This window comes from Mus pahari, chromosome 1 (genome assembly GCF_900095145.1).
Source record: "Mus pahari chromosome 1, PAHARI_EIJ_v1.1, whole genome shotgun sequence".
Lineage (NCBI taxonomy): Eukaryota > Metazoa > Chordata > Mammalia > Rodentia > Muridae > Mus > Mus pahari.
The window spans coordinates 44,040,860-44,067,988 of record NC_034590.1 but is presented as its reverse complement, the minus strand read 5'-3'; the positions used below and the strand labels follow the sequence as shown (position 1 = coordinate 44,067,988).

The window sequence follows — 27,129 nt, the reverse complement described above, 5'->3', positions numbered from 1 at the left end:
AGAGAGAGAGAGAGAGAGAGAGAGAGAGAGAGAGAGAGAGAGAGAGAGAGAGAATATGAATATGAATATGAGTGAGTGAGTGAGTTGTGGGAAGGGGTTCTTCTCATCTGGTCTGTAAAGATGTCTGAACACATGTTCCTTTAGCTCTGAATTTTCTGTGCCTTCCATGCATTTTCACTGGGATGAGTACGTACCCTGCCACGTCTCTTTCTTGACCTTCTGATTCACACATTAATATGTCAGCTATCTGAGATAAGAGAGGACCCACACTAGTATAGCATTTTTATTGTCTGTTATGAAATTACTTGACTAGTAGTGCCAACTTTTGGCCCGTTTGGCTTTGTAGACTTTTATTGCAGTTTCTGTGTGTTATTGCGGAGGCTGAGTTCTGCCGGCTACACTTTCTAGGTTCCCCCTAATCATCTGTGTTCCAGCTGGCTCCGTACGGGGAGAGACATCCGCACAAAGCTTATTTGCTATAGAAGAACTCAGACTGGGAAAGGCTAGTGAAATAATTTGATGGGACCCCTGTCTGTCTGTCTGCCTGCTTTTCTGACCAATTCTCACCCACGAAGAAGAGTGAGTTTAATGATTGCTTTGTCTGTTTGTAGTTAGGGTAAAGAATAAAAAAAGTGTCTACCCAAATAGTGGTGTCTCTCCATCAACTGTCTGGATGAATAGGTCTTACCATACACATTTCTCTATGTGAACTCTCCATGCCTTATTGGTGTGTGCACCTGGAAGTGGTGTGAAGGAGTCACTGATATACAAAGACACGTTCAGGGAGTCCAGGGTGCTGTGTGTTTCTGGGTACCCTCTGGTGAACAATGTGCTATGATTTTGGTTTGCTCATTTTCATTTGCATGTGTCCTTCAATGTCTGCTTATAGTGACACAGTTGCACTTTTGGGGGGCTTGCAATTATTATGTTCAGACTGCCAGATATATCTTTGTTCATAAATCTCTCTCTCAATCTCTCTCTCTCTCTCTCTCTCTCTCTCTCTCTCTCTCTCTCTCTCTCTCTCTCTCGTTTTAAATCTAGTGGATCTATGTATTTCTGTCTTTTTCTCTGGATATTATCTGTCATTTAACACTTTTCCTCTTATCTTTTTGTTGTTGTTAACTCTTGGTGCTAGGAATAGAACTCCAGGTCTTAGGCTAAATACACTCTCTACCACTGAGTGCCACCCTTGCCCTCACTATATTTGTAGTCTGCTGTCTGTTAGTCTAGTTGTAGCGCGATATAGACTCATGCTGAGTGTCTCAGCCCCGACCCTTCTGCTGCCTTTTAAGAAGCTGAGGTCAACATGAAATGGGCACAATGACTTCTGGGGTTTTCCTACTTTCTGGAAGCTATAGCCACATTCATGCCAGGCTGTCAACCCGCTAGAATTCTGTAAGCTTCTATGTGCTCTGGGGCAGAGTCGGGGCGCCGGCTTCCTAGGCATCTGCTCACATCTGTTCTCCTCAGTAGTATTAGAATCAGTCTTGCACCAAGATTTGTCATGGAACATCATCTTATAGTGGGAATGCTGTCCTGGAGTGTAAGTATGCATTAGAAAATTGGAGAGTGTAGGATGAGTGAATCTCCAGGGCCAGATCACAAGACCATCTCCTAGTCCTGCATGGGAGTAGGGAGGGGCCCAAGGTTTTACACAGGGAAGCTTTTGAGAAGCCTAGAGTGACTAGAGTAAATGAGACACGCTAGCATGGAAATGTGGCCATTCAAAATAATGGAGCCACCCAGAAACCTCAGAGATCATATTAGGGTTCAAACAACTTGTTCCTAAATATAACTCCTGAACCAGTCACATTTGGGAATTGTTATAATTATTTTTAAAGTCTATTTTAAAACAGATTTTGCCCTATAGATTTGAGACAAGTTTTTACCATGCAGCTGTAACTTAGAGCCTATTATATAGATGAAATTGGCCTCAAAAGTATACTGGTCAGCCTGCCTCAGTCTCTTCCCCACCTCCCCACAAGGATTGAGATTATGGGCGTGCACCACCATGCTCATTTTAAATGCAATGTTTTCATAGAAGATGTATTTTTCTTGTCCAAAATTTAAAGTCATTGACCACATACAGTATTTATCAAATCTTTTCTTAATTTAGTTTTTATATCCACATATAAAACATGAGTGATATCTCCTTATAACTAAGATGAAATACAGTATTTTTTATAACTCCAGACAAAGACTGTGGTTGTATCATTGGAGCGTTTGATGCAGGTACATCTACAAATATGAATCTCATTTCCCATGTGCATGTGTGTGTGGGAAACGTAGAAGGTTTTCTTTGTATTCTTAGGTGAGAATTCTGTGTGGTTCTGGCAGCACTTGTGGCCCAGGCCCGTCTTTGGATGACATAAGGAGTTGCAGAGGCAGGGCTGTTCCCAAAACTGGTTCCTTGCTTGTGTGACTCTGCTCTCACTGTGCTGCAAAGCTGTTGAAGGGAAGCAATAATTTTACATGTTGAAAACACTTGAAAGGAATATTTCAGTGAAGGCCTTTATACACTGGGTGCTTTTCTTCAGCTTCGCAAAGGAATGGTCAACAGAGGTGGAGCTCCACTTTGCTAGTCAATTTTCAGACAGTCGTGGTTGAATTTTCAATTTTTTTTTTCATGCATTTGCTTCTGTTGGCTACCTGTGCTGTCACAGAGACTTTTAGAACCATAATGGATAGATAAACTGTGTTGGCAACTCCAGCTTATTATATTGCTATCCCTTAAAAAATTAATGTTATCGTATAGTATTTTGCATGTCCCTTGCCTATATGAGTCACTGATTTTGATCATTACTCTTTACTTATTTATTCTGTGTGGTATTTATATGTGTGTGGCATGTAAGCATCTGTGTGTGATGGTGTGTGTGTGTGTGTGTGTGTGTGTGTGTGTGTGTGTGAAGAAACCCTTGGCTTTATCAGTCTCTGCCTTATTCCTTAGAACAGGGTGGTTCACTGAGCCTGGAGCTAATCTTTTGGCCTAAACTGGCTGGCAACTTAGCTCCAGCCATCTTCCTTTCTCCATTTACATTTACACTGCTAGCCACTGGATACTCCTGGCCATGCCTGTCTTTTTATGTAGGTGCTGTGCTGCGGGATCCAAACTTCTATCTGTATGCTTGTAAAACATATGCTCTTAACCACTGAAACATGACCCCCCCCCCAGACCCTTATCCTCCTATGTCTTTCATTACCATTTTTCCCCCTTTTGTTTCTTCTCTTTTCTTTCCTGATGTCCATTTGCACATTCCATTCTGGAGCTTGCAGGGAAAAGTTGAATGTAGTCCTGCTGTTCATGGCCATAGACCTTCCTCCTACCTCCTAACATAGTGGTTGAACTTGATGGCACCAGGCTGCAGGTCATTATATAAACCCTGTATAAATACATTCACTTGGAGAATCCACTCCTGTATGGGAACCTTTTGAGATTCTGAACTGAATCTTGGCACCTCCTTGAAGTGAGCAGAAGTTCCCATACAATACAAACTTCTTTTCTTCTAGCTGAGCCTGGATGTAGGGTTGTGGTGACTTAGAACCAAAGAAATCATTTGGGGGGGGGGGTTGTTTCATCTGCATGAAAATCAGTATGCTTAATAAGCTGAGGATCACACCCTCTCTTTATTTTTCTATTAATAATTGACAGATGCGCTTTCAATGGACATCACTTTTTCCTTCTAAGAAGAATGAGTGTAGCTCATATGGAGTTGGGGCTAAGACACAGAGAGATGAATGGATCGCATAGAAATACTAAAAGGTTCTGATCCTTGGGGAGGAAGGAGGAAAATAACAGAACCCCGATGCACTATATTTTATCCCTCCTGTCTAGGGAGGAATTAGGGTCAGGACCTAGAAACTTTGCTCTATCAGCTGGTGTTTGTTTCAGCTCAGGTGGGGCGGGTTTCCCCTTTGATGGGTCATTTCCTCTTCGCCTATCGTATTCCAGGCTGCATTAAGATGACAAATCTCCCTTATAGGCAGGGACAGAGACATGAAAATCCGAGTATTCGGCTAACTGAGTGAGTGCAGATGAGTCGATTTATTGTGGGGAGAAAGGAGACGTTGGTAGGACAGAATAGATTTCACAAACCTAGCTGTGCAGTAGAGCAAACACTGGATGCCTTTGTCTGCCTGTCCATCTGTCTGTCTGTCCATCTGTCTGTCTGTTCCTCTGTCTATCTGTCTGTCTGTCTGTCTCTGTCTCTCGTTCTTCAGGAAGGAATGCTGAAGAAAGAATAAAAAATATCTTTAGATCACATGCAAGTACATCGGTATGGGGTTTGAAGCAAAATGTTTTATAAGGTCAAACGAGTAGAATAAAAGTTGTACTTTCTTTCCTATCTGTGAACTATGCAATAAATAATTCTCTTTTCCCACCCTACCTTGGTGGGGGGACAGAAAAGAAAACTTGGCCGGTGAATGAGCAAGTCTATCAGATCAAACATGACTGCGTTAAATACTAAAATGTTCAAAGTCCGACTGAGATAGATAAAGGCTTTGATGGAAAGAGGATATTTCCCAGGGACATTACAAGCCATAATCCAGATGTTAGGCTGTAACACAACGAGTGTCCATGGATAGATCAGGAGCTTCAGCCAAGCCCTGCCTGATGCAGGCCTCAGCTTTGCCCTCCCATGCTGTTCTGCCATATGGAACCCATCTCCAGCCCCCTTAATAACCAGCTTTGGATTCCATTTTCACAGAGCTCACAGAGCTAAGTGGGGCTGCTTTATAGACAAGTTAGATAGAGGCCTTTCCAAGGTAAACATCCAATTTGAAATTAGGACATACTGCACCGCAAAATTATTTTAGGGCATATTTCACGGACACGCTGCCATTTTTCTTAGGCAATTGCCAGACTGTAGGATGCCCTTTGATCCTTTGTGGACATTACTCCCTATTTTATAAAAGGGATTTTGAAATAGTTGCAGTGTTGAGGGAAGAATATATCTGTCGGAAATTTGAAGCATGGCCGTGGGACAGGTCATGCTTTAGCTTGTTGGTTAGGAGTCAAACTTTTAAGAGGAATAAGAAGAAGAAGAAGAAAAAAAACAGCAAAAGAGGGAATTACAGCAGAACTTATGAATCAAAATCTCATTTTTTCCCTTTAAAGGCAGACGTTTCAACCTGTGCATTCAAAAAGCTATAAAAAGTGTGTGTATTCTGTGTGTGTATGTATATCTGTAGATGAGGATGCACATAGATGCATGTCTGTGTTGTGTGCTGATTTTGTGATGAGATTTTAACAAAGTCATTTAATTTAAACTATCTTGAATCTCTTATTATTGAATATATTGTATAGAAGATCAAGTGATCATAAGGAGATAAGAGATAATCTTTGTCTTCTTGGAGAAGTGTTTCTCTCCTCTTTCCTGGATAAAAGTTGGGAGTACATCATTCTGTAAAAGTAATTTTTGTTTAACATTAAAACACAATTTTCAGCAAAAGACACAGAGAGGCACTGATCCATCATTTCTTGAGAATGATGGAATGACAGAGTCGGCTCAAGTAAGCTCATATATTATTAATAGGGACCTGACTTACTACTGGTGTTTGAGTAAATTGGGGTCTAAATGACCACAAAAACATAGTAAGTGGATGGTGGGAATGGCTACACGGGGTTAGTAATGTATTAGTTTGTCTTGACGCTCAATTCCTCTTACATTCTTCAGTCCAGGGATTCTTTCCTCTAAAGAAGTATACACGCTCATTCCAATTCACTTATCAAGCAGAATTTGGAGATGAAATCTGACGACTAAATTCAGCACAGGGATCAGGTGGAAATCCTAACGCAAACAACTCTGTTTGAAGAGACCACTGAGAGATGGGTGCAATGAGAGCCCCACAGGGTGTGGCCCAGTGCTAAAGGGAGGGTGGTTTCTTTTGTTGAGTGTCATGGTGCCATTTTGGTTCCATAGAAACAAATATTCATTTCTCGCTAAATGTTATAGGAAGACATATGAAGGGAGGGATGGAATAAGTCGAACACAGTGAGTAAGGCCATGGAGGTTGGTTCTACAGCTTATTCCATGTAATTTTCTGGGAGCTGGAAAATTACATAATGGGGATTAGAAAAAGTACAGCCATCATCTTTATCATTTCAGAATAGATTTTCCCCTTCTGTCTATATTGTGTTTTGAGGGATATATCAATAAAATAATTTAGACAAAGAAAAACAGTAGATTGAGTTACTTAGTCCTTCTGGTCTTCAGGAACTCTGAAATGTCCTTTATACTCTCCTTCCCATCCCATCTTGCACCACCTCACCCTCTAGATCCACATAGCTTATTTGGTTGGCTAGGTCACTGTAAGCTACACTTTGAACTGTGGCTCTTCTCCCTGGCATGGGGCTTTTCAAAATAGTAGCCTGAAGAATGAGGGGGAGACAGGATCAATTAAATGTGATAGGTTAAAGTCCACAGTCATTTTTGTTAAGTCTCCAGAAGAGTTTTGTCTCTTAGTGCTCTGTTTTCAAAAGTGCCTTTCTCCCCTTCAAACAGCTAAAGCCAAGTTCAAGGGATTCTATGCTCACCAGAGTAGGAGCACAGACCACATCCCAAGCCATGCATTGCTGGCATCTATCTTTTGTTTACAGTGGAAGCAACTCGCAGAACCGGGAACATGTTTTTTTTTTTTTTTTTTTTAATGAATTTTTTTCTTTTTCTTTTTTTTTTTTTTTAAAGATTTATTTATTATATGTAAGTACACTGTAGCTGTCTTCAGACACTCCAGAAGAGGGCGTCAGATCTTGTTATGGATGGTTATGAGCCACCATGTGGTTGCTGGGATTTGAACTCCGGACCTTTGGAAGAGCAGTCGGGTGCTCTTACCCACTGAGCCATCTCACCAGCCCGGGAACATGGTTTTGAAAAACAAAACAAAACAAAACAACGAACACTAATGTTTTTTCCCAGGCTGAAAAGGGGAGGGCTAGAATTCCTGTGTCTGTGTCTGCCACACTCACTCTCAAGAGTAACCAACATTCATTCATTCATTCATTCATTCATTCATTCATTTATTCATTTATAGTCTTCCTTGATCCGCAACCTACGCCTCTCAGAGTCCCTTCGGAAGAACCAACTCTGGAATGGGATTATAAGTATAACTCTCTTGGAAGGGAAGAATGTCTCAGGAGGGAACATGACAGAGATGTTTGTCCAGTTAAAACTGGGAGAGCAGAGGTACAAAAGCAAGGTAAGTTCTGTTAATTCTACAAGGGAGGACATCATCAATAAAGATGAAAAATCTTCCCACTCTATATTTCTCAAGAGTGGAGCCAACTCATGTTTCTCTTCCCTCTAGCCATGTTAAATAGCATCCCAGAAAACAAGGCAAGAGTCTAGATGGGCTAAACTACAGTGGGTATTGCTTAGTGTAACTCATTTTCACATGTATTTCAGGGACCGGGGAAGCTTATCCACTCACAGTGCTGCATGCATGACATCTTCAGTTTGAGAATAAGCAGCGTAGACTGTGTAGATAGCAGGAAATGGGTAGATGAGTGTTCTCCATAGCTCTAAAAGAAAGCAGCTTTCTACTTGAGAACATTAAATTGTTGGAGAGAAGTAAAAATCACTTCAAAACTGTATGCTCAATTTTATTTTTCCCTTGTTTGTCTGAACATCAAAACTAGATCTGATGTTTCTGGGGTTTGCTGATTTTTGTTGTTTTCTTTTCTTTTCTTTTTTTTAAACTGACAACAACAATAACACCCAATTGCATAAAATACTAAAAACTAACAGTTTTTAAAACTGTTTTATAAAAATAAATTGTCTGATCCTGCCAATACAACCTCTATATAGTTCTTAATCTTAGTACTTTGGTGTGGATTGAATTCAAAAATCATCATTTTCCAACCATGGCAATTAATTCATGTTTATCTTTTATATAACTGTTTTATAACTATCAGATAGGAATAGTTGACATGTTTTGTGAGTTAATGTTGGGTAATCGAAAGGTATGCCACATTAAACCTCCTAGTTTGGAGAGTGAATGCAAGACCATTTGCATTAGGGTTTTCCTGGTACCCAGGAAGCAGCTGAGTAGATACAGACAACTTAGAAAAGGAGAGAGGAATGAGAGAGGCTGTGTGCTGCCCAAACTTCAGTGCAAAAAAAACCATCCAACATTAGATATCCTTTACAGAGTCAACAAAAGCATACGGAATTAAATAAATAAATAAACAAATAAACAAACAAATAAAAAAAGTGTAAATTGACATGACTGGGATCTGAGATATGCAGAAAAATCATCTCAAGCAGATAATTTCAGGCCGAGCCTGACACCAAGTCTATGGGAATTATCACTTCCCTTTACTGAATAGTCTTTAAATAGGCATGGTCAGGCTAAGGATCTGTGGAAAGCTCATTGATCCCCGTGCACACTTAGCTATTCAGTGGGAGATAATGTGTAGAATAAGATCAGTGTCTGGCATGTTCCTTATGGGAAAGACTACATTGAATTTGTGTTTCTATGACATCTTTTTCTCCTTGGAATCTAAGCTCTGTTATCTGATATGATTAAAATGGTATAAAAAAACCCCAGGCGAAATGTGTTTATATGACACTGCAAGAGCTGAGGTGTGTGGGGGCTGCTTGCCCATCCTGCTGGGTTTCTTTTTGCATAGAAATAGTTGGTGTTGATTTAAATGTTGGTCTGTAGCCTTAAGGCCAGACCAAGTCACCTATGCTTGAAATCTTTATTCACAAGATCATCTCCATAAAAGAAAGGAAAATGGAGATCCCACCAAAGAAGCCACCCCATAGGCAATTTGGTCACACTTAGAAAACACAGGAACATGTGTGTGATTTTTTTGAAAATTCTTGTTAATGTTTCAAATATGGTAAAGTAAACTTTTCCAGTTTTCCCCTTGCCATAGTGTTGGGAATTAGTATCTTTGGACTGAAGAATAGACAGATATATGTTATAACACAGTATAGAGTTCCTACTTAATGAATCAAGGAGATTTTAATTGAGCCTACAAAGTGTTCGTTTATCTGATGCTTAGGCCTGGTCTAATATACATCAACATAAGCATCACTTCCATTTGACTCAACAGTTAATGCTATCTTCTGTAGGAATGAGCAATTGTAGGCTCTTCATTCCCTGCATGTTTGTGTGGATTTTATAGTTCCTTACGCTAGTCTTTTTAACTTGATGGAACAATTGCTGCATTGTGGGGTCATTTAAAAGAATAGTCATATTTGCTAACTTGAGTCCACGACGGTACCTTCTATTCCAGTAGTTAAGTATGTCTTGCTAAGAGACCAGTCTCATCATGGTGACGTCCCACCCTGTAGACATAACATGAATGTGTAGCTGCTATAGCCATGACCTACCTTCTGAGAAAGTAAATCCTGTAACTGCATGTTTTCTAGACACTGTGTAAGAGTGCAAATCCGCAGTGGCAGGAACAGTTTGACTTTCACTACTTCTCTGACAGGATGGGCATTTTGGACATTGAAGTGTGGGGAAAGGACAGCAAAAAGCATGAGGAGCGACTGGGCACGTGAGTCACTCTGCTACTATTGGGGTGGGGGTTCCTGATTGCACAGGACTAGCTCGGAAAGAATACCTTATTTGTTTGAGTTGAGAGTGGACACCCACATCCTACTCCTAAGAAGCCAGTAAGAAGCTGGGTAGCCACTTAATGTGGAAGGGCTGTTAATCAACTTTCTAATTGGTAAATGCTATCCAGTATTCACCGTAGGCTTTAAACATAAGAAAATAGAGTTCATCCTCATTTATAAGGAGCTCATTTTAGGAACCCTTGATGATAATAATATACTCAATGGTTAGAGTGCCTGCGAACTGCTATCATATTTGTATTCAGATATCACAGATACTTGCACATCTTACATGATTCATCTCTGTATTACAAATAAGACATAATATAATGTAAAAGTTATGCAAGTGGCTGTTAGATCCCAAAATGCCTTCCTGTGGTTACTATATTCTTTAAAGTAAACATTTTATCCAAGGTTGGTCTAATCCACCTGTAGACCCTATTCATTCTAAGGGCTCACCCCAGTTTCTGAGTTGGGAAATCTCCCTAGAAAGTTCTGTGCTGACTTGGACCACTGGGTGTATCTGTAAACACATCCATGATTTCACATTAGTTTTACAAAGCAATAAAAGAAGACGAAGGTGAGTTGTCCCCCACGATAGAAAAATTTCAGTGTCCTTGCTGGATTTTGTGACAAACTATCATAGAATTGGAAGCAGCCAAAGCTATTCTGTTGTTGATTTGTTTACTTTGGACTCTTCACAGCTCCATTGAGGTGGTCACCCATGGGGAACAGATCATAGCATCAGAATTATAGTTTCTTCCAGGATTGTAGCAAGGAATACAATAAAACCACACGACCATGCCTGCCTTGTAATAAACACAAAGGAAATATGCTGGCAGAAGTTCACCTCACCTCTGATTTCTGACAGCAGAGCCCCTCAAGCTAGGGAAAGCAAGCTGTCCTTAGACTTGAGAATGGTGGATTCCAGAGCGAGGTATTGGGGTTTTAAGGATCCCATCTTTTATCAAATCATTCCCTTTTGTTCATCCCCCAGATGAGTAATTTGTATATAAATCTTAAATGAGGAACACAAATGTTTAAAAAGGATGCCAACAGCTATTGGTTGTCATCTTCCATCCTGGAGCTGGAACTCTAAGGCCATGTGCTGAGCCACTGCTGACGCATGAGAGAGAGGCTTTCGCCTCCCCTATGGAGCTAGTACACCTTGATATTTGGGATCCTAGCCAAGGACAAGGGCTTATTACTGAAAACTAAAGATTAAAATGACTTATCTGCTCCAACCCATTCACTTTACAGTGGGGGTGGGGAGCTGCAAAGAGAGCGGTAAGAAGTTCAGAGGGAGACATGGTATGAGGCCAGTTAAGCAGTCCTTCAGAGAATGGTCTTTCTCTCTGCAGTTCTTAATGCAAGGTGTAGAACCCTGCAATGCAATGCCCTTCTTGCTACCTGTATCTCACCATTCCCAAGGTAGCTGCAAAGGGAACTTAGCACCCCCAGATTTCGTCCCTTCTTTCTCAGCACAGCTAACCTGTTACATGGTGTTCCCTGACATGTAGCAAGACACTAGTAGCATACTGGCTCTTTTCCACTCGATACCAATTACACCCCACAGCTATAAGGAGAAAGGATTGCATTGCTATTCACAATGTCTACTTTCCAATATATATGGCCAAGTATCCACTGAGACTGTGGCAGGGCAATCTACTTTGTACCCTGTGCCTTCTTTGGGGTGCGCTTTGCCTTTCAGGTCTTCTTGTGCATACTCAGCTTCCTTGTCTGGTAGGCAGCGCTCACTGTAAAGTCCACTGGGCCAACTGGCTGCATTGCATAGCAAGCTGGGTCATGTCATCTAACCCAGATCCAGAAGTTGTGGGCTAATGTTTGACAGTCTTTTCACGTCAAGTTACTAGTCTGATCTTGCCCTGACCACACAGGGCAACTGGGATGGCACAGACATTTCCCAGTCCCTCTAACATCCTCAGCTCTCTGACATGCCAGAGCTCTGACAATATCAAGGGCAGTAGGATCAGAAAGTTGGGACAAAGGCTAAGTTAGGAAACCCAAGAGAACTCTGTGTCCTAAAGTGTTATCTGCACAGTGGGCATTTGGGCCTCCAGTGATGAATGGCCCATGGTTATTTTAGTAGGTGCAAATAATAAAGCCTTGAACATCTCATGCCACCACATTGTCACGTTTCCGCCACATAATGGGAAATGCTTTACCAAATGAGTGTTATGTGGCTTCTCACAGACGGAAAATAACTGAAGACGTCCTGTATGGTCTGTGTTTGGTCATTTGAGTATTCATTTATTATTTTAGCAATTTCCTGTTTGTAACTGCGATGCCTACCTGTCTGCTGATCCGTCTGTCCTTCCTCTTTATGGACTGGGAAGGACTGTTGTTTCTTTTTTAGGCATCCTTTTCCTTTTTCCCCTCTTGCAATGCAAAAAAAAAAAAATAACAAAAATATCTCTTGGGAGACCCAGCTCTGTACAACATTACCTTGCAGTGAACAGCAAGGTCTGTACACACATAGAATATGGCTTTTCAGGTTTAATGTACTTATGATGTCCTGCGATTTTGTAATTCTGATACTTAGGAGGATGTGGAGGGAGGATCATGAGTTTGTGTTTAGCCTGGGCTACACCACCCAACCCTGTGTTGTAAACATTTTTCTTTTCAAAACATAGATCTTATTATTATAGTTTCTTTTTATAAGTGAATGGTGGGCATGTTCAAGAATATTTACCGACTCAAAGATGAACAGTACCATATCACATTTACAGGTGGTAGCCTTCACTCATAGGAACTACACTCACACAAACCACAGCAATCTTTCGATTGACTTTCTGCATCGGTGTTCCGAGGCTCTCTGGAGTCTGACTTCTCCTCTGCCGCAGCACATACACCCACAGGTTTTACCGAACCTTCAGGTAACTTCGAAAAGTAGGGTAAATGGAGCCTCAAAGATGAATATGCTTTCAGAAGAGCCAGCCTCCCTCGAGGATACACTGCCTAACTCATTGTTTTTTATTGGCAAAGCAACTATAAAAAGAAACCATCAGATCCGTGGCAGGGAGAGTGAACTTTCACAGAAAGGAAGACATAAGTCCAACAGTAACCAGTCCCAGCTATGTGTGCGTCCGTGACAATAAAACTAACAATGCAAGCAAGTGACAAAGCGCAGGAATCCTATCATGGGCCCCCAGCACAGAGTTAGTTGTCAATGCTATACCCAGATTTTATTTGTGTGCCGAGGATCTCAAGTCTTCCTGCTTGAATGATAATCATTTTTATCCACCCAGCCATCCTCCAACCTCTGTTGTTAATGAGATGAAAAACAAAAGTATGAAGAACAGATGAATATAAATTATCCATGTTGCGCTGTTCCAAAGAAATCATTTTCTTAATGAATACATTCTATTTCAGGGCAATTGGTGGGACTCTGTTTCATAGGATATTCTAAACTTAGTTTGCGAAGGTTGAGAATGAGATTTCGTACTCCTGTTTTGATCTGCCACACAGTCATGCCTCAGTCCCAGATGGTGTCTTAAAGTGGCTCTGACAACCTACTGGTTTATTAGTGGCTTTGAGGCAGTGAACAATCCAGGCTGGAATATTTCTCTGGACAAATTGCAGCCCACGTCGTTGATCTGCTTTTACAGCTAGGCTCGACACATTCACCGTTCCTTCCTGTTCGCCCACTTCCTCAGCCTGGGAGATTTACAGCTTTTTCAAACTACAGCACTCTTTCCTGGCCCTTACATTTAAGTTAAAAGCTGACCAGTCTGTAATATAAAACATGGAATTATGGTAATGAGGAAGAGGTTAAAAGCTATCACGGCAAGTCAGGGCTGGGCCGGTTTGGCTGACTGATATGGTAAAATTATGTGTTGAATTAAAACATTAAAATGTTGTGGGATTAATGGAGAAAGACAAGAACAGGAGGTCAGAAACAATGCTAAGTCAGCACTTTAACAGCCTGTGGTAAGAACGGGGAAGCTTCCACAAATGTCTGCTGCAGGGGAAAAAAATAATAAAAGTAATTTAGTCTCTGTTCCCTTCAGGTTAGTAGAACTGTAGAATTCTCAGATCCAGGAAATCCATTTATTTTGGTTGTTTTTCTGTACAGGGGAATAATGAAGGCTGTGAAATAATTAACCAAAGAGACAGGTTTTATTGTTTGAGATTTGGGGTGTGTGTAGTCTTTCTTACCCACTGGCAATGATTTGTTTGACCATTCCATTTTTTTTTAAAGATATTTTCTTCCTTTACATTTCAAATGCTATCCTGAAAGTAATGCCCTCCTTCCTGCCCCGCCCTGTTTCTCAACCCACCCACTCCCGCTTCCTGGCCCTGGCATTCGCCTGTACTGGGGCATATGATCTTCACAAGACCAAGGGCCTCTCCTTGTATTCACCGATACAGACACCTTTTGAGTGTTTGGCAGGGCTTCAGAGCAGTGATGGTTCATTACCAAATAACAGAGGTGAATCTCCTGCTCTTTAGCACTAAATGTTGAGCATCTGCAGTGGGCATACCATTGGTATGAAGGTTGTGGATCCCAGAAACCATACACATGAGCTTGGGCATCTGATAAAAGTGGGCAGAGTTCCGGAAACAGGCTGGTGTATAAAGAGATTAGTAGACTCCAGAGCAGGGCAAACATGGCTGGAGCGATAGGACAGCGGTCCTGGTAGCTTGCCAGGCAAGCGTGATGAGTTCCAATCCAATAACCCAGGTAAAAGCCAGAAGCATGGTGTGAGTAGCTGCAATCCCAGCACTGCAATAGGGAGGTCGAGGCGAGAACATCCCCAGGAGTTTGGGATGCAGCCAGCTTAGTATATGCCACAGGGAAAACAACAAAGAAAGTCTGTCTGAACCGGGGTAGGAGGTGAGGACCAACAACTAAAGCTGTCTTCTGATTTCCACATGCATCCCATGGTACACATTCTTAGGACATGAGTATAAATACAGGCAGGTATCTACACAGGATGAGCTCCTTAGTTATGCAGAAACTTGATGGGACAGGGGGTGTGCGGTGGAGAGGCTGATAATGGCTCTGGATGAAGTTGGTGGATAGAGCAGGGCATATAGCCATGGGAACCCCTGTCAAGTGGGTGAATGAATATATTGGCTTCTCTCTAGGTTTGTATACACGAGTCTGTTCTGCCTTTATTTCCACAAGGTGAACCTTTGAATTGTACCAGTATTCCTGCTAACCCGATTTGCTAGGATCTGAAGCTGGAATGGGCATTTTCTGGATCCCCATAGATTCTAGGGGTTGAATATGCTGATTGCCCAAAGAGGGTCATTAACCTTGAACAAAGTATAAAACACCACACCCCGATGACAGCAATATTTCCTTAATACTCATTAATCAGGTTTGTTATATGGGCGGTCCAAGTGATTACACTTCATATAGTTTCTTACAGCAGAGCAATTTTATAATAGTGTTTCTTTATCTAATTTTATTAACAGATCACTGTGTAATTTGGCCCAGCATCATAGGCTATAGTGATATTAAAAATTATTTTAAATTTGTCTCTGATATCTTTATTGATGAATTTGTGTTACCTTCTAGCATTGTTGCCAATTAAAATTACTTTGATGGTATAATTTATCACAGCTAAAGCAATAGCATTTCTCTATACTAAGATTGACAAATAGAATCTAGGATTCAAAGCCCATTTTTTTTGAGTAAATAAAGCTTTATTACTAAGCAATGTCATTTATTTATATTGTTAGTTATATTGTGTATATATATATGTTATATTGTATGTAATATATTGTATATACTAGTTATATTGTATAGGTATATTAGTTACACTGTAGCTTTTGTGTTATAAGGAAAGTTGAGTAGTTGCAGTAGAGAAAGTGACCCACAAACCACAATACCTTTTGCTTCATCACAGTGTTCTCCATGTCAGAATATCCTGGGTTCTGCCTATAGTAGGTTGACCAGCTAACCCCATGACCTTCCCATAACAGGTAGAAAGGTTGATCTTGTGTTCTTCTTATAGCTGCTACAGGTTAGTCTTGCATCTCCCTATAACAGGTAGCAGGGGAAAAGAAAGAAAGCACAGAGAACCTTAGAAAATATCAAAAGCTTTTGTTGAGCTTCAGTAGGGAAAAAAATCTAATCAAAATTATTTTGTATATTCTCTGAGACAAGTGCAGTGCAGGAATGGGAATGAAAATGTTCAAAGTGGAATGTATAAAGTTTTCAAAGAATTAAATAAAATTAAACAAATAAAAAGGCTTTCAATTTGTCTTTTCAAGATTTTGAGTAATAGAGGCATTTTCTCATTTATTTACTTATGAAATAAAACTCTAATATGCCCCTCCCTTCAGTGTAGTAGTGCATTTTATTTCACAGGGCCTTCTTACTGCTATAGAAAATATTATTTCAGTTCAAAACACAGAAACCAAAATATGTTTTTATTACAATTTATCTCTAATAGAAATATTTGTGAATTCATTATATCTAAAGTAACCAATAACCCCTTTTATAATTGGGGTTCACTTTATATAAATAGCAAATAAAAACCTATACATGTTTAATTTTAGTTTTAATATATGAATTTTGGTCCTGTATTTAAAGACAGGAGTAGACTGGTAATTTACTTCCTTCTATTTTAAGTGTGAGGGAGACCACAGTTGTGCTAATTTACTACACTGGAAGAGTTTTGTCTTTGTATCTGTGTGGCCCCACATTACCATTGCTTACCTTACTGTATCTAAGATTGCTTATCCCTAGTTTTCTGCTAACACACAAAGTCCCTTGAAAAGTTAATACAAAAATCTGCTTTAGCTTGTTGTGAGAGAGAGTGCTTCTTTTCTTTCCAAAAGTCTTGAATATTCATCATATTCATGCTTGTACTGAGTCTCTGAGAATTGTATAAGATAATTAAATCTCGGTGCTTCTGTAGCCTGCCTCCCTTTCCCCCCAGCGAATTCCTGGGTTCTCCACCCACCTGTCTTCTTAAACTTAGACTGTGTAGTCCAGGCAAAGCCTGAGTTTTTGCAGTGTTAGAACAAACAAATGCCTGGGCACCTAAACGCCCCTCCCCCTCCCCTTGGAGGGTTTGCTTCTGTGTTCCAATGTGTTTGAGGTTTACTGCAGCTCTACACCATTGGCTCTGAAGAGGCAGAAACCCTGCAATTTACAGCAGATGGGTACAGCCCTTCCTGGCACTGCAGCAGAGATGGGATCAATCAACAACACTTCATGCTCCATTTGTCCACAAGGAACTCACCTGGGGAAGTCTGCCTATTAGGAAACCCCCTCAATGTGTTTCTGTAACTAAACATTTGCCAGTTGGCCTTAGTCAATTGGGAAGAAAATGGTTTCTGCATTCCCTCTTCCCCCACACGTGGTTGTCTTGACTTCTCTTTCTGTGTGTGAACTCCTGATCCATTACTTAGGGCAGGAAAGACACGGGGAAGACACCACCATGATGCTTGCTTACACTTCATGTTACTCTTGTCCCTCACTCTTGATTGTGCTGTCATTTTATGAGGCTTATTTGGCAAAGACCTAACATCGTTTTTGTTTTTGTTTTTGTTTTTTTTTTTTTTTTTTTGTTCCTTATCATACTTTGTTATTTCCCTTTCTTTTCATTTTCTTTAATGAAAATGAGCCCTTAATTTAGAGCACATTAGGATGAGAGACTACCCCGAGACAAGGGAGCTCTGGCAAGCTTCCCCGATCAATAACCTGTGCCCAGAGTCAAGTTTGGGGCTGAGGAAATATGTATGAAATGGGGACTTTGGAAGTTCACCGTGGCCTTGAATTAATCTCTGCTTTCTGCATCTCCTGAAATGTGTCTAGGTGTAAAGTGGATATCTCAGCGCTCCCGCTGAAGCAAGACAACTGCTTGGAGCTGCCTCTGGAGAGCTGCCAGGGGGCTCTCCTCATGTTGATCACTCTGACCCCCTGTACTGGCGTCTCCATTTCTGATCTGTGTGTCTGCCCTTTCGAGGACCCCAGTGAAAGACAGCAGATTTCCCAGCGATATGTGAGTGCATTACATCAGCATCCTAACCGTTCCCTGTCTTCTCTGTGCAGTAACTTGCACTTTTACCTTGAAACCAAGTCTATGCATTGGAATAAAAAGGACCAAGAGAAGTCACCATTGCAAGTTTAATTCCCTGCCTCATAAAACAAGACCATAGGGGTTAATTTATTGCCAAGATGGTTAAAGGAAACTCGGAGTTTGCCTTGCTATTTCAAAAACAAAACAAAACAAAACAAAACAACAACAACAGCAACAAAACTCAGTGTTTGAGAGTTGCTGTAGGATACTGGGATTCTCTAGGCAGACCAGGTTAGCCTGTCTGTGGATGTGAATGGAAATTTGAACAGAAAGAAGTAAGAGGCAATTTTCAAAGTCATTTTAAATGCTCCACATGTTTTATATAGAAGCATTTAGTAGGGTTAGGGAGACCCTGCGCCTAGATAAAGCAGGAGATACATGGGGAAGACTTTATTCTGTACCACCTTGATGGTGGCATCAGTGTATGATTGTCTCTCAATACTGCCATGTATGGAATGGCACGTTCAGCACTTATTTGTCAGTTCATTTCTTGTCCTAAGGCCGTCTAGGTGTCTTCATCTGCAACCCTTTCCTTAGTTTGTTTCTGATCCTTCTTGATAAATCGACACATGCTCTTTATTTCTATCCCTGGAAGAAAGCAGAGGCCTGGAAAGGAACCAAGGTAAATCCTTGTTGAATGGCCTCACTGTTCTCAGGGTAGAGTTGAGGGCATTCACTGTGCAGGTATATTGGTAAACTGAATAATTCTTCATCTTCATGAGGGAAAATTCTAGACCTACACCTTATGCCAGTCCAGGATCTGCGTGCCAATTGGTTATAGTCAGAAGGCGTATAGGCAGGATTCACTATGATCATCTTCTCTGAGCCCTTTATTTAGGAGAGCAGACAATGAAAATGAATACGTTTTCAAGAGGACAAATTGTGAAATGTCTGAGACTTGCTTCATATTTGAAAACAATGTTTGTGGCATCTGAACGGCTGCTTTGACTAGGAAAGTTGACATTCTACTTTCCCCAGTGAGGCAGCATCAGAGAGAGAGAGAGAGAGAGAGAGAGAGAGAGAGAGAGAGAGAGAGAGAGAGAAACACTCACTTTATATATAGCTTATGCTAACCTAGAATTGACTGTGTAGCCGAGGATTGCCCCATATTCCAATCTTCCCACCTCAGTCTCAACCCTGGGGTCACAGGTGTACATGCCCACCACCCTGGCAGAATAGCGATCTATAGAAAGCGTTTCTACCTTTACATGATAAAAATATTCATTTCAAAAGCTTCCATATAGCTCAAAAACTAGCTGGTTGGTTTGTATAGGGTAAATACACACAGAGAAGAACATTTTCAATAGCTCTGAGAACTGACCCACATGAGATTAGGCTAAACATATTTGATATTAAACTTTTGCTATTTTACCCTCACATGCCCATATAGCAAGGGCTATTACCATTGTCTCCCGAGTTACTCACTAGAGCCTGCTTAAATAGCTCTTAGCTATTTAATAAGGATGGCAACAGGCTTGAAGGTTTGGAAGCTGCGTTTTCTTTTTTCAATAAGTATCTTTTGTAGGCATGAGAGTTGGTACTTGCTTATCCCTGATCCATGGGTATTTTAACGGATGCTGTGTACTCAGAGACATCCAAACACTGCTGTGTCTGCTTGAGAATCATGAGTAGCTGTAGTAAATGTACTTGATCTATGAATCCTGCCAATTAAAGACTAAAAGGAATGTGACTCGAGGGTGGTGGCAGAAGCCCATCACCTCATTTAGTGAATGGACCAGGTTGACTCGTAGATCGGAAGACTCCAACTCTTTCTATCCCTTATTTTTTTTCTTTTGGTAGTGAGCGTTTACTATGGGATGAGAGTTAGTGCCATGATATCCATAAAGTTTGTAAAATAACAAAGTCAGCTTGATATTGCCTTTAAAGGTGATTTAAATGTTGCATTTATGATTAAAGGCCGGGGAGAATGAAATTCCACCCACACATTTTCCCTATGGGATATCTATGCTAGCACCAGGGGGCGATGTTAAAAGCAGATTGTGAGTGTTTCTAATTTGTTTATTTTTGAGGCTGCAGTTAATTAATTCTCAGTTAATTTTCTTCTAATCTGGCTGTGATACATGCCAAATGGCCCTGGTACTTGACATAAGACAGCTCTGCAACTCTTGTAGGAATGTTCTGAGTAAGGAGGAGGATGAATCTGAAGCTTATTTCTGGGGGAACTTTGAAGCACACGCACGCTAGTGCTTAACTTCCTTTGTCCCCACAGGCCTTCCAGAACTCTCTGAAGGATGTAAAAGATGTGGGGATTCTACAGGTGAAGGTTCTGAAGGCCTCGGACCTCCTGGCTGCTGATTTCTCAGGTAAAGAACACAAGGCCCTTTCTTCACTTTTGTTTTCCTGGCTTGTCTTGCTTTAGAGTGAGCTTCCGGCAAAGCAAGACATCTAATAAGTATAAATAACTATCACATCCCCTTGAATAAAGTCATAGGAGGAAAAGCACACCCGGGAGCAATTGTCTTCTCACAATGCGCACTTCGCACGAAATAAACCCTGCTCAAATAATTTTCCTCAGGCGCATTCATGTAGCAGTTCATTGGAGATTCCAAATACTCACGGATCAATAGCCTCCTGGTTTGAGCTTTTGTCCTTGTGCCTGGCTGTACCTGGCATGGGTGCAGACCCTCTAATGGCTCTTGCTGCCTCACAGTGTCCCACATGCTCACCTTTACTGGTGAGCACTGCAGTTCATTGTCAACAGGCAGTGCCGGGTCCTGGTTGGTCTGAGCATCCCTGTGTTAGTGACCAGAGTTAGTGGCCAAGGATTGTCTTCCACTTGTTGTTAGGCTTTAGGAGCACAGCTTTTGAGCAGACTGTTTTTAAACCTTTAAAACTTTCTGCATGTGTAGATTTTGATCCCCAGCAGCTATGGATAATACGTCCATGGTTTTGTTGTTTGTAAGGTCTTGCTTTCAGTGATGTCAAACTGAGAACAGTGTATGCAACAATGTATCTCTCCTGTTATCTGATGCTCATCAGGTCCCTGAAATTACCGTACATGATAGGGCTTTCAGGCCATTAAACATTATCCAAAGAGCACTTTGGCTAGCTAAACAAATAGGGAAATAAACCTAATATGAGTCTTTGTAAATACCAGGAGGTAATGTGAAAGCATTTTTATAAAATGTTAATTGGTAAGGAGATACTGTTTTGCTTTTTAAGAGATATTCAAAGTAGTGGATCATGTTGGACTGATGATAGAATCGATCAGAGTGAAGAGAGCAGTAAGACTGAGAGTTTTGACTAAACATTCTCGTGTTTTCTGTCTGTGTATTATTGATGAGCAAATTATATCTATCCAAAATTGAGGCAAAGTGACTTGTCATTAGACAAATGTATGCTTAGACTATATGAATCTTTGCTTTCAGAATTAAATTATTAGTCTTTGTTTCTTATAGTTCTTAGGCTTCCGGGTTTTCCCACCCACTGCACTGTATTTAGAAGACAAAGCTGACCTAACCTACAGCTATAATGTAACTTTGGGTTGGTTTTTCAAACTAGACTCAAAAGCTTGTAGCAAAGGCTGCCCTCCGCCTCCCAAGATAATAAGCTGTTAGCTCCTCCCTCTGTTTTCAGTGTAGTGTACCTGTTCCATATGGAAAGGAATGGATTTCAGTTATACAGAAGGGGTACATATTTAAAAGATGTCAGCAACAAAGATATACAGTGGAAACGCAAGTATTATTGCCATTATGATAATTATTAGTAGTTAGCATTTTTGGTAATATAGAATAGACCAACTAAACAATGGCATCCCTCATCACGGCTCAGAAGATCCGCTCAGTGTCAACAGTACTAAGAGAAGTGGAAACGATAATTGTTTGTACTTTATGCCAAGGATTAGCTGGTCCAAAAAAGCTGTTGACAGGTGATAGGAGGAAAGAGAGAGAGAGAGAGCGACAGAGAGACAGAGAGACAGAGACCGACCACTGGTAGGCATACTGTACTCCAGGGCAGGTCCTACTAACAATACTATTTAGGCAACACAAAAACTCAATGCAGAGAAGAGAAAATTCACAGGTGGGGTGAGTAGGGAGATAAGGGTCTAGGTCAAGAGGGTGGATCTAGACAAAGTTGGGATAATGAATATTATCAAAATAGATAATATGATATTTTTAGAGAATTGATAAAATATTTAAAAACTAAGCATATTGATTCTGTATGCAAGTAATATTGTCTAAAGAATGGTGATGTTCATTTTAATTGGGGTGAAAGTGACCTTTCTTTCTTTTTCACATTTTTCTGTCTGTCTGCCCATCTGTCTATCTTAATGATTGCCTATTACTTAAAAATACTGCTATGTAATGAGGAGACCTGGCAGTCTGAATTTGGTTCCCCCGATTCAGAAATCTGTGTGAAGCAGAAGCTGAGGTGGTTCACAGAACTCCCTCTTGCTGTGTTTTCAGTGAGCAGGGACCCCTTTAATGTGGAAGGAGCAGGGAAACATGGCAAAAACTATGGCAGTTCTCTGATTTCAGTGTCACTCCTTTTTGTGAGTAGTAATGGAAATGTGAGCTATTCAAATCTCTTGCCCTCAAATTGAAATACTCATAATTTGTTAAAAATGATTATATAGTTGTAACAAATTAAGATAAAAATGTTAGCTTTTAGAATATTGGGATAAAAATATACACGATGAAGTGGATGTCTCATAAAACATTTTTTTATATATATATAAAGAGCTAAATCAGTGGGTAGGTTTCCAGATGTCACAGAAGGTATCAGCCACTATGTGTATATTATCAGCATACCATCAATATCACCTAAAGGCATGGGGACTCTGACATATATTTACTTTTTAATTACTGCATGCGCAAAGGGATTTTAAATTTTATTCATCATCTATGTATGTGTAGGGAGGTGTAATCTGTTCACGGTTGCTCACAAGAGAGAAAGAGCACTGGTACATGCTTGCTGTGATGTGCTCAGAACACAGTTTTTAGTAGTTATCCCTTTCCTTTTACCATGTGGATTCTGGGGACAAAACTTGGATCATCAGGTTGGAGCAGCAAGCCCTTTCACCCACTGAGCTATCCTACCAGTCCTATTAGTACATTCATTTGTAAACTACTGAGAGATACACACACACACACACACACACACACACACACACACACACAGAGAGAGACAGAGAGACAGAGAGAGAGAGTCAGAGAGAGAGAGAGACAGAGAGAGAGACAGAGAGAGAGAGACAGAGAGAGACAGAGAGAGAGAGTCAGAGAGAGAGAGACAGAGAGACAGAGAGAGAGAGACAGAGAGAGAGAGAGACAGAGAGAGAGAGACAGAGAGAGAGACAGAGAGACAGAGAGATTAATGTTATTCATTATGAGTGAATTTAAATTTCCCTGTATCTTGGTTTTTCTTTCTTTATTTCTCTAGTGTTGAGTTGTTGAACTTTCTTTGTATATAAGTGAAGACAGCTGGGGATGTAGCTCAGGGCCTAATTTGCATGAAGCTCTGGGCTCAGTCTTCAGCACTGCATAGACCAGCTGTGGAGTTGCCAGCCAGTGATCCCAGCACTGGGTGGGTGAGGTCTGCAGGATTCGAAGCTTCCATGCTGCTCTTCACTTGACAGACAGTTCAAGGCAAGCATGGCTTACAGGAGACCCTGTATTGGAGAGAAAAGGATTTAAATACATGTGTGTTTGAAAGCCAAATACATACATGTGCATGATGGAACATACCTAAAAATGTCCACCCTTTTGGGAGACTGAGAAGAGAATATAGCAAATTTGAAGCTAGCCTGGGTTATACAGGGAGACCCTGTGTTAAAACAGTGAGGCAGTGACATGCCCTTAAAAATTGGTGAAAGCTGTTTTTTAACCCCCCCGAGGTCCATGCTAACATTATCTCTGGGCATCTATAAGCAGTTATTCTAATAAGGAACCTGTCTGATATGTTTGTAAGCTTATATCACAAGTTCTGTGAGCCTCATGTTTGTAAGCTTATATCACAAGTTCTGTGAGCCTCGGAAAGCCTAGTGCTTTAAAGCACTGGGCTATGGAGTCTGATGTCCTTACTTCTTTAGTAACAAGGCCTTGACTCATAAAACAACACACTCCTTTTTTGACTCCAGGTGTGTACTGTTTGATAAGACCAACGGAGTTTACTCTGCTTTTTAGAGAAAAAAATATAAACCCGTAAACTAATGACTTAAAAGAGAGTGGCAGAGAAGGCCCCTGGCCCCACCTCCTTTTTTTCCTGGATAAAGCTGAAATAATGGAGGACCCGTTCTCTAGCTATGGTGGGAGCCCCAACAGAGACTGGTTCTGAATGTTCTCACCTGTATGGGGCATATCAAATGCTGGAAAAAGTTAAGGAACCTTGCAAAATGCATCTCATAGACTATGCAAAGATAATAAAGTATGCAGTGTATTAATAGAAAGGCATTTGAGAAATGAAGAATTTTCCAGCCAGAACAATATCAACTAACTGGGACACCCAGAGATCCCAGGGTCTAATCTATCAACCAAAGAGTATACGTGGAGGGAGCCAGGACTCCAGATACATATGTAGCAGAGGATGACCTTATCTGACATCAATGGGAGGGGAGGGAGGCTTGGTGCCCAGAGTAGGGGGATGCTAGAGGTGTGGGCGTGGGTGAATGGGTGAAGGAGCACCCCCATAGATACAAAGGGGAAGAGGGAGAGGAGGGATGGGCCGGGAGGTTTGTGGAGGGGTAACCAGGAAGGGGGATATCATTTGAAATGTAAAAGAATAAAATGATTAATAAAAAAAAAAAAAAAACACTTCTCTTACATTTGAGAGAAATCAGTGGTGGAGAGTAGAGAGTGAACTTGCATGCCCAACCCACATGGCTCAATGTGATTATGGAGTGGTGAAAACCTGAAGAGTCACTTCAACAAATTAGTTTAAAAACCGTAGCCTTTGCATAGCACGTAGGCATATGTTCAGCATTCAGTCCTGGCTCCTCTCTCATACACATCCACCTTTCTGTTAATTCAACATTCTCTTCATGAGTTTAATCACTCTCCTTGTTTAAACACGTCCTTTAGATGAGATATTTTTTATCTCCCTATGCCTTATTCTTAGTACTCCACCCTTGCGGATGGCACCCATGAATCATACCCAAAGATAGAGAAGCGGATTCTCTTCACAATAATCATCATTCTGCACCTAGAGGAGAACAGAACGATGCTGCAGAGTTGGATGATGCAGTGTGGACTTCACAGGAGGCAAAGAAAGGCCCAGCCTTGGAATTACTATTTTTACCCAGTGTTGGCATCTACTTGCCCTTCAGCAACCTCACAGACAATTTTACTTTATTCTTGAGAGATTTGAACATATTCGGTCATAAAAATCAGCCATGGGCCACAAAAGGTTCCCAACTATATCTGCCAAATTAAATAATCTCCAAGCGCATCTGTCAGAGGAATGTGAAGGACAACATGTCTTTGAGCAAGAAAAGCAAGTTGTGATGAGATAGCCTTGTTTGATGACTAAGCGGGTTAGTCCCAGTGTCACGACCTGATGCAGTTCTAGGATTCAGAAGTGTATTTCATTCCACGCCATTTCTGCTTTCCCAGGAACACAGTTTGCCTTCCCCGACAGGTTTCTGAAGTTCTGAAGCAGAGCAAAGTCAGCATGTTAGCAGTGTGGTGACACTTAACTTTTGAACACCCAGTGTCTTCCCTAGGTGAACAGACTCCTAGTAACTTAGGATCTTCGGGTGCAGCTGGGTCTTCTCTATGTGCTCCGCAGAATTCCAGATGTCGGGACTGGGGTGTGTCCTCTGTTTCAGGAAGGAGCCTGCTGAATCAGGGAGGGGCACCCAGTTTGCTGTTTGCTTGGCTATGCCATTAGGAGGAGCTCTTGGCACATCCAACATGCCAGAGTATGCTCTCATTACTTTCTTCAGACACTCTGTCCACTAGGCAGTGCATGCAGCCTTCCACTGGCCTACACCACCTTCCTGGGCAAGCCTACACAGGTCATTGATATGTTTATTGATGATGACAGACAATGCATGTGTTTTTTTTTTTTTCTCTTGATTTTTGTGGTTATTGCTGCTCATGTAAGAGCCCTTTTTCTTATGGATTGGGATATATAGAGAAAGAATGACGGGTGTCAGCTGGTTCTCACACTTACTGGCCTTGGGTCCACTGTGAGTCTTCACATTCTTGTGAGTAATTTTAGGGTTAAATTAAAGCCTAAATGAACATGCCTGCTATGTACTTTATACTCAGTTCATGATTTTCCTTGTCTTTTATTATGTCTATTTTTATTAGTGTGCAACTGACCATGGAAAATGTCAAATTCTGACTTCTTCAACTATTGTTTACACCCTTCCTTGATTTTAAGTAATCCTGGAATTATTAAGTGTTCTAATCACTTTTAGATTTTTCAGTCACTTTTTGAAATGGGCATTACCCTTCAAGGATACTTTGTTTTTATTACTTCTGTTTAGTTATCAGGTAAAAATGGAAAAAAAATGTTCTATAGTAAGGAAGTTCTTGTACTAAACTGTCAGACACCTGTGTTTCACACTTTGATAATCTGGGATAATCATTTTAGCTATAAAAACCACATTTGTTGGCTCATCAAATTTTTTTATATATATAAAAACAATTTTCTTCCCAGAAAACTGTTGACTAAACCAACACATTGAAACCTCTCAGAACAGAGTAGAAATCTTCCAGTCATTTGTTGTAATACTGACTTTTGAAGCATTTTTGTAAATTGTAACAGTACAGTTTTTATTTTGTTATGTTTACATGTTTTTTTTAATCCACTTGTATCAGAATAGCATGCCTGTAGTTATTGTTCACTGGGAATTTTAACCAACATGCCCATTTTATGGTTTATTTTCATTGTCTGTCTCTGGGAGCTGTATCCATAGCAATACATTTCCTCTTAAAGGATGGATGCTCTATTTTCAGGGGGACAACTATAGTTGGAATTTCTAGAACTCCGTGATAGTGATTGAATGCTTTTAATTTTCATGAGATCCTTCTGGACAGCTGAGCCCAAATTGAGGACTTTTGAAAAACACATTAAAAACTATATAAATCTGCCTTGGCAGCCTGTCCATTTTAACTGTCTGCCAAAGAATGTGGACTCCAGTTGAAATAAAGTTTGGGAGGATGTAGAAGCCTTTGCCAGTTATAACTTAATGGTGCCACAAGTGCCAGTGAACCCTTGTCGTGGGTGGCATCTGACGAGGTAGTGTAAGTCACTCAGGTGTTAGAGGCAGGGTCACACTCCATCCTAACTTACTTTAGAGGCTAGAAACAGCTCCCCACCCTCAGCAGCAGATGCTGGATTATCATTGTACTGCTGAGGTCAGAGCTGAGCCTCACTGAAGAGCTCCCGCCAGTGCCCTATAGAAGGTGATGTGTTAAATTGAGGAGTAGAACCGAAAAGGAGCTGTCAGGCAGAAACAAGAGCTGGGCATTCTGGCTCCAAGCTCTTGGAGGTCCATCCAGGGTGAAAGAGATCAAGTGAGACCAGAAAAT

The 27,129-nt window shown here is 40.9% G+C and overlaps 1 protein-coding gene across 2 annotated transcripts in view; it reads left to right on the top strand.

Moving 5' to 3' along the window:
* Positions 1-27,129, top strand: part of Mctp2 (multiple C2 and transmembrane domain containing 2) — a 221,499-nt gene that overhangs the window by 85,653 nt on the left and 108,717 nt on the right. Inside the window, exons 9-12 of one of the 2 annotated variants that reach the window (XM_021210215.2) lie at positions 7,033-7,197; positions 9,381-9,511; positions 17,368-17,554; positions 19,863-19,956. In XM_021210215.2, the coding sequence (XP_021065874.1) occupies positions 7,033-7,197; positions 9,381-9,511; positions 17,368-17,554; positions 19,863-19,956 (577 nt within the window). Of the gene's footprint in view, positions 1-7,032; positions 7,198-9,380; positions 9,512-17,367; positions 17,555-19,862; positions 19,957-27,129 lie in introns of those variants that run through there. The other variant, XM_029532890.1, reaches the window with a different exon arrangement.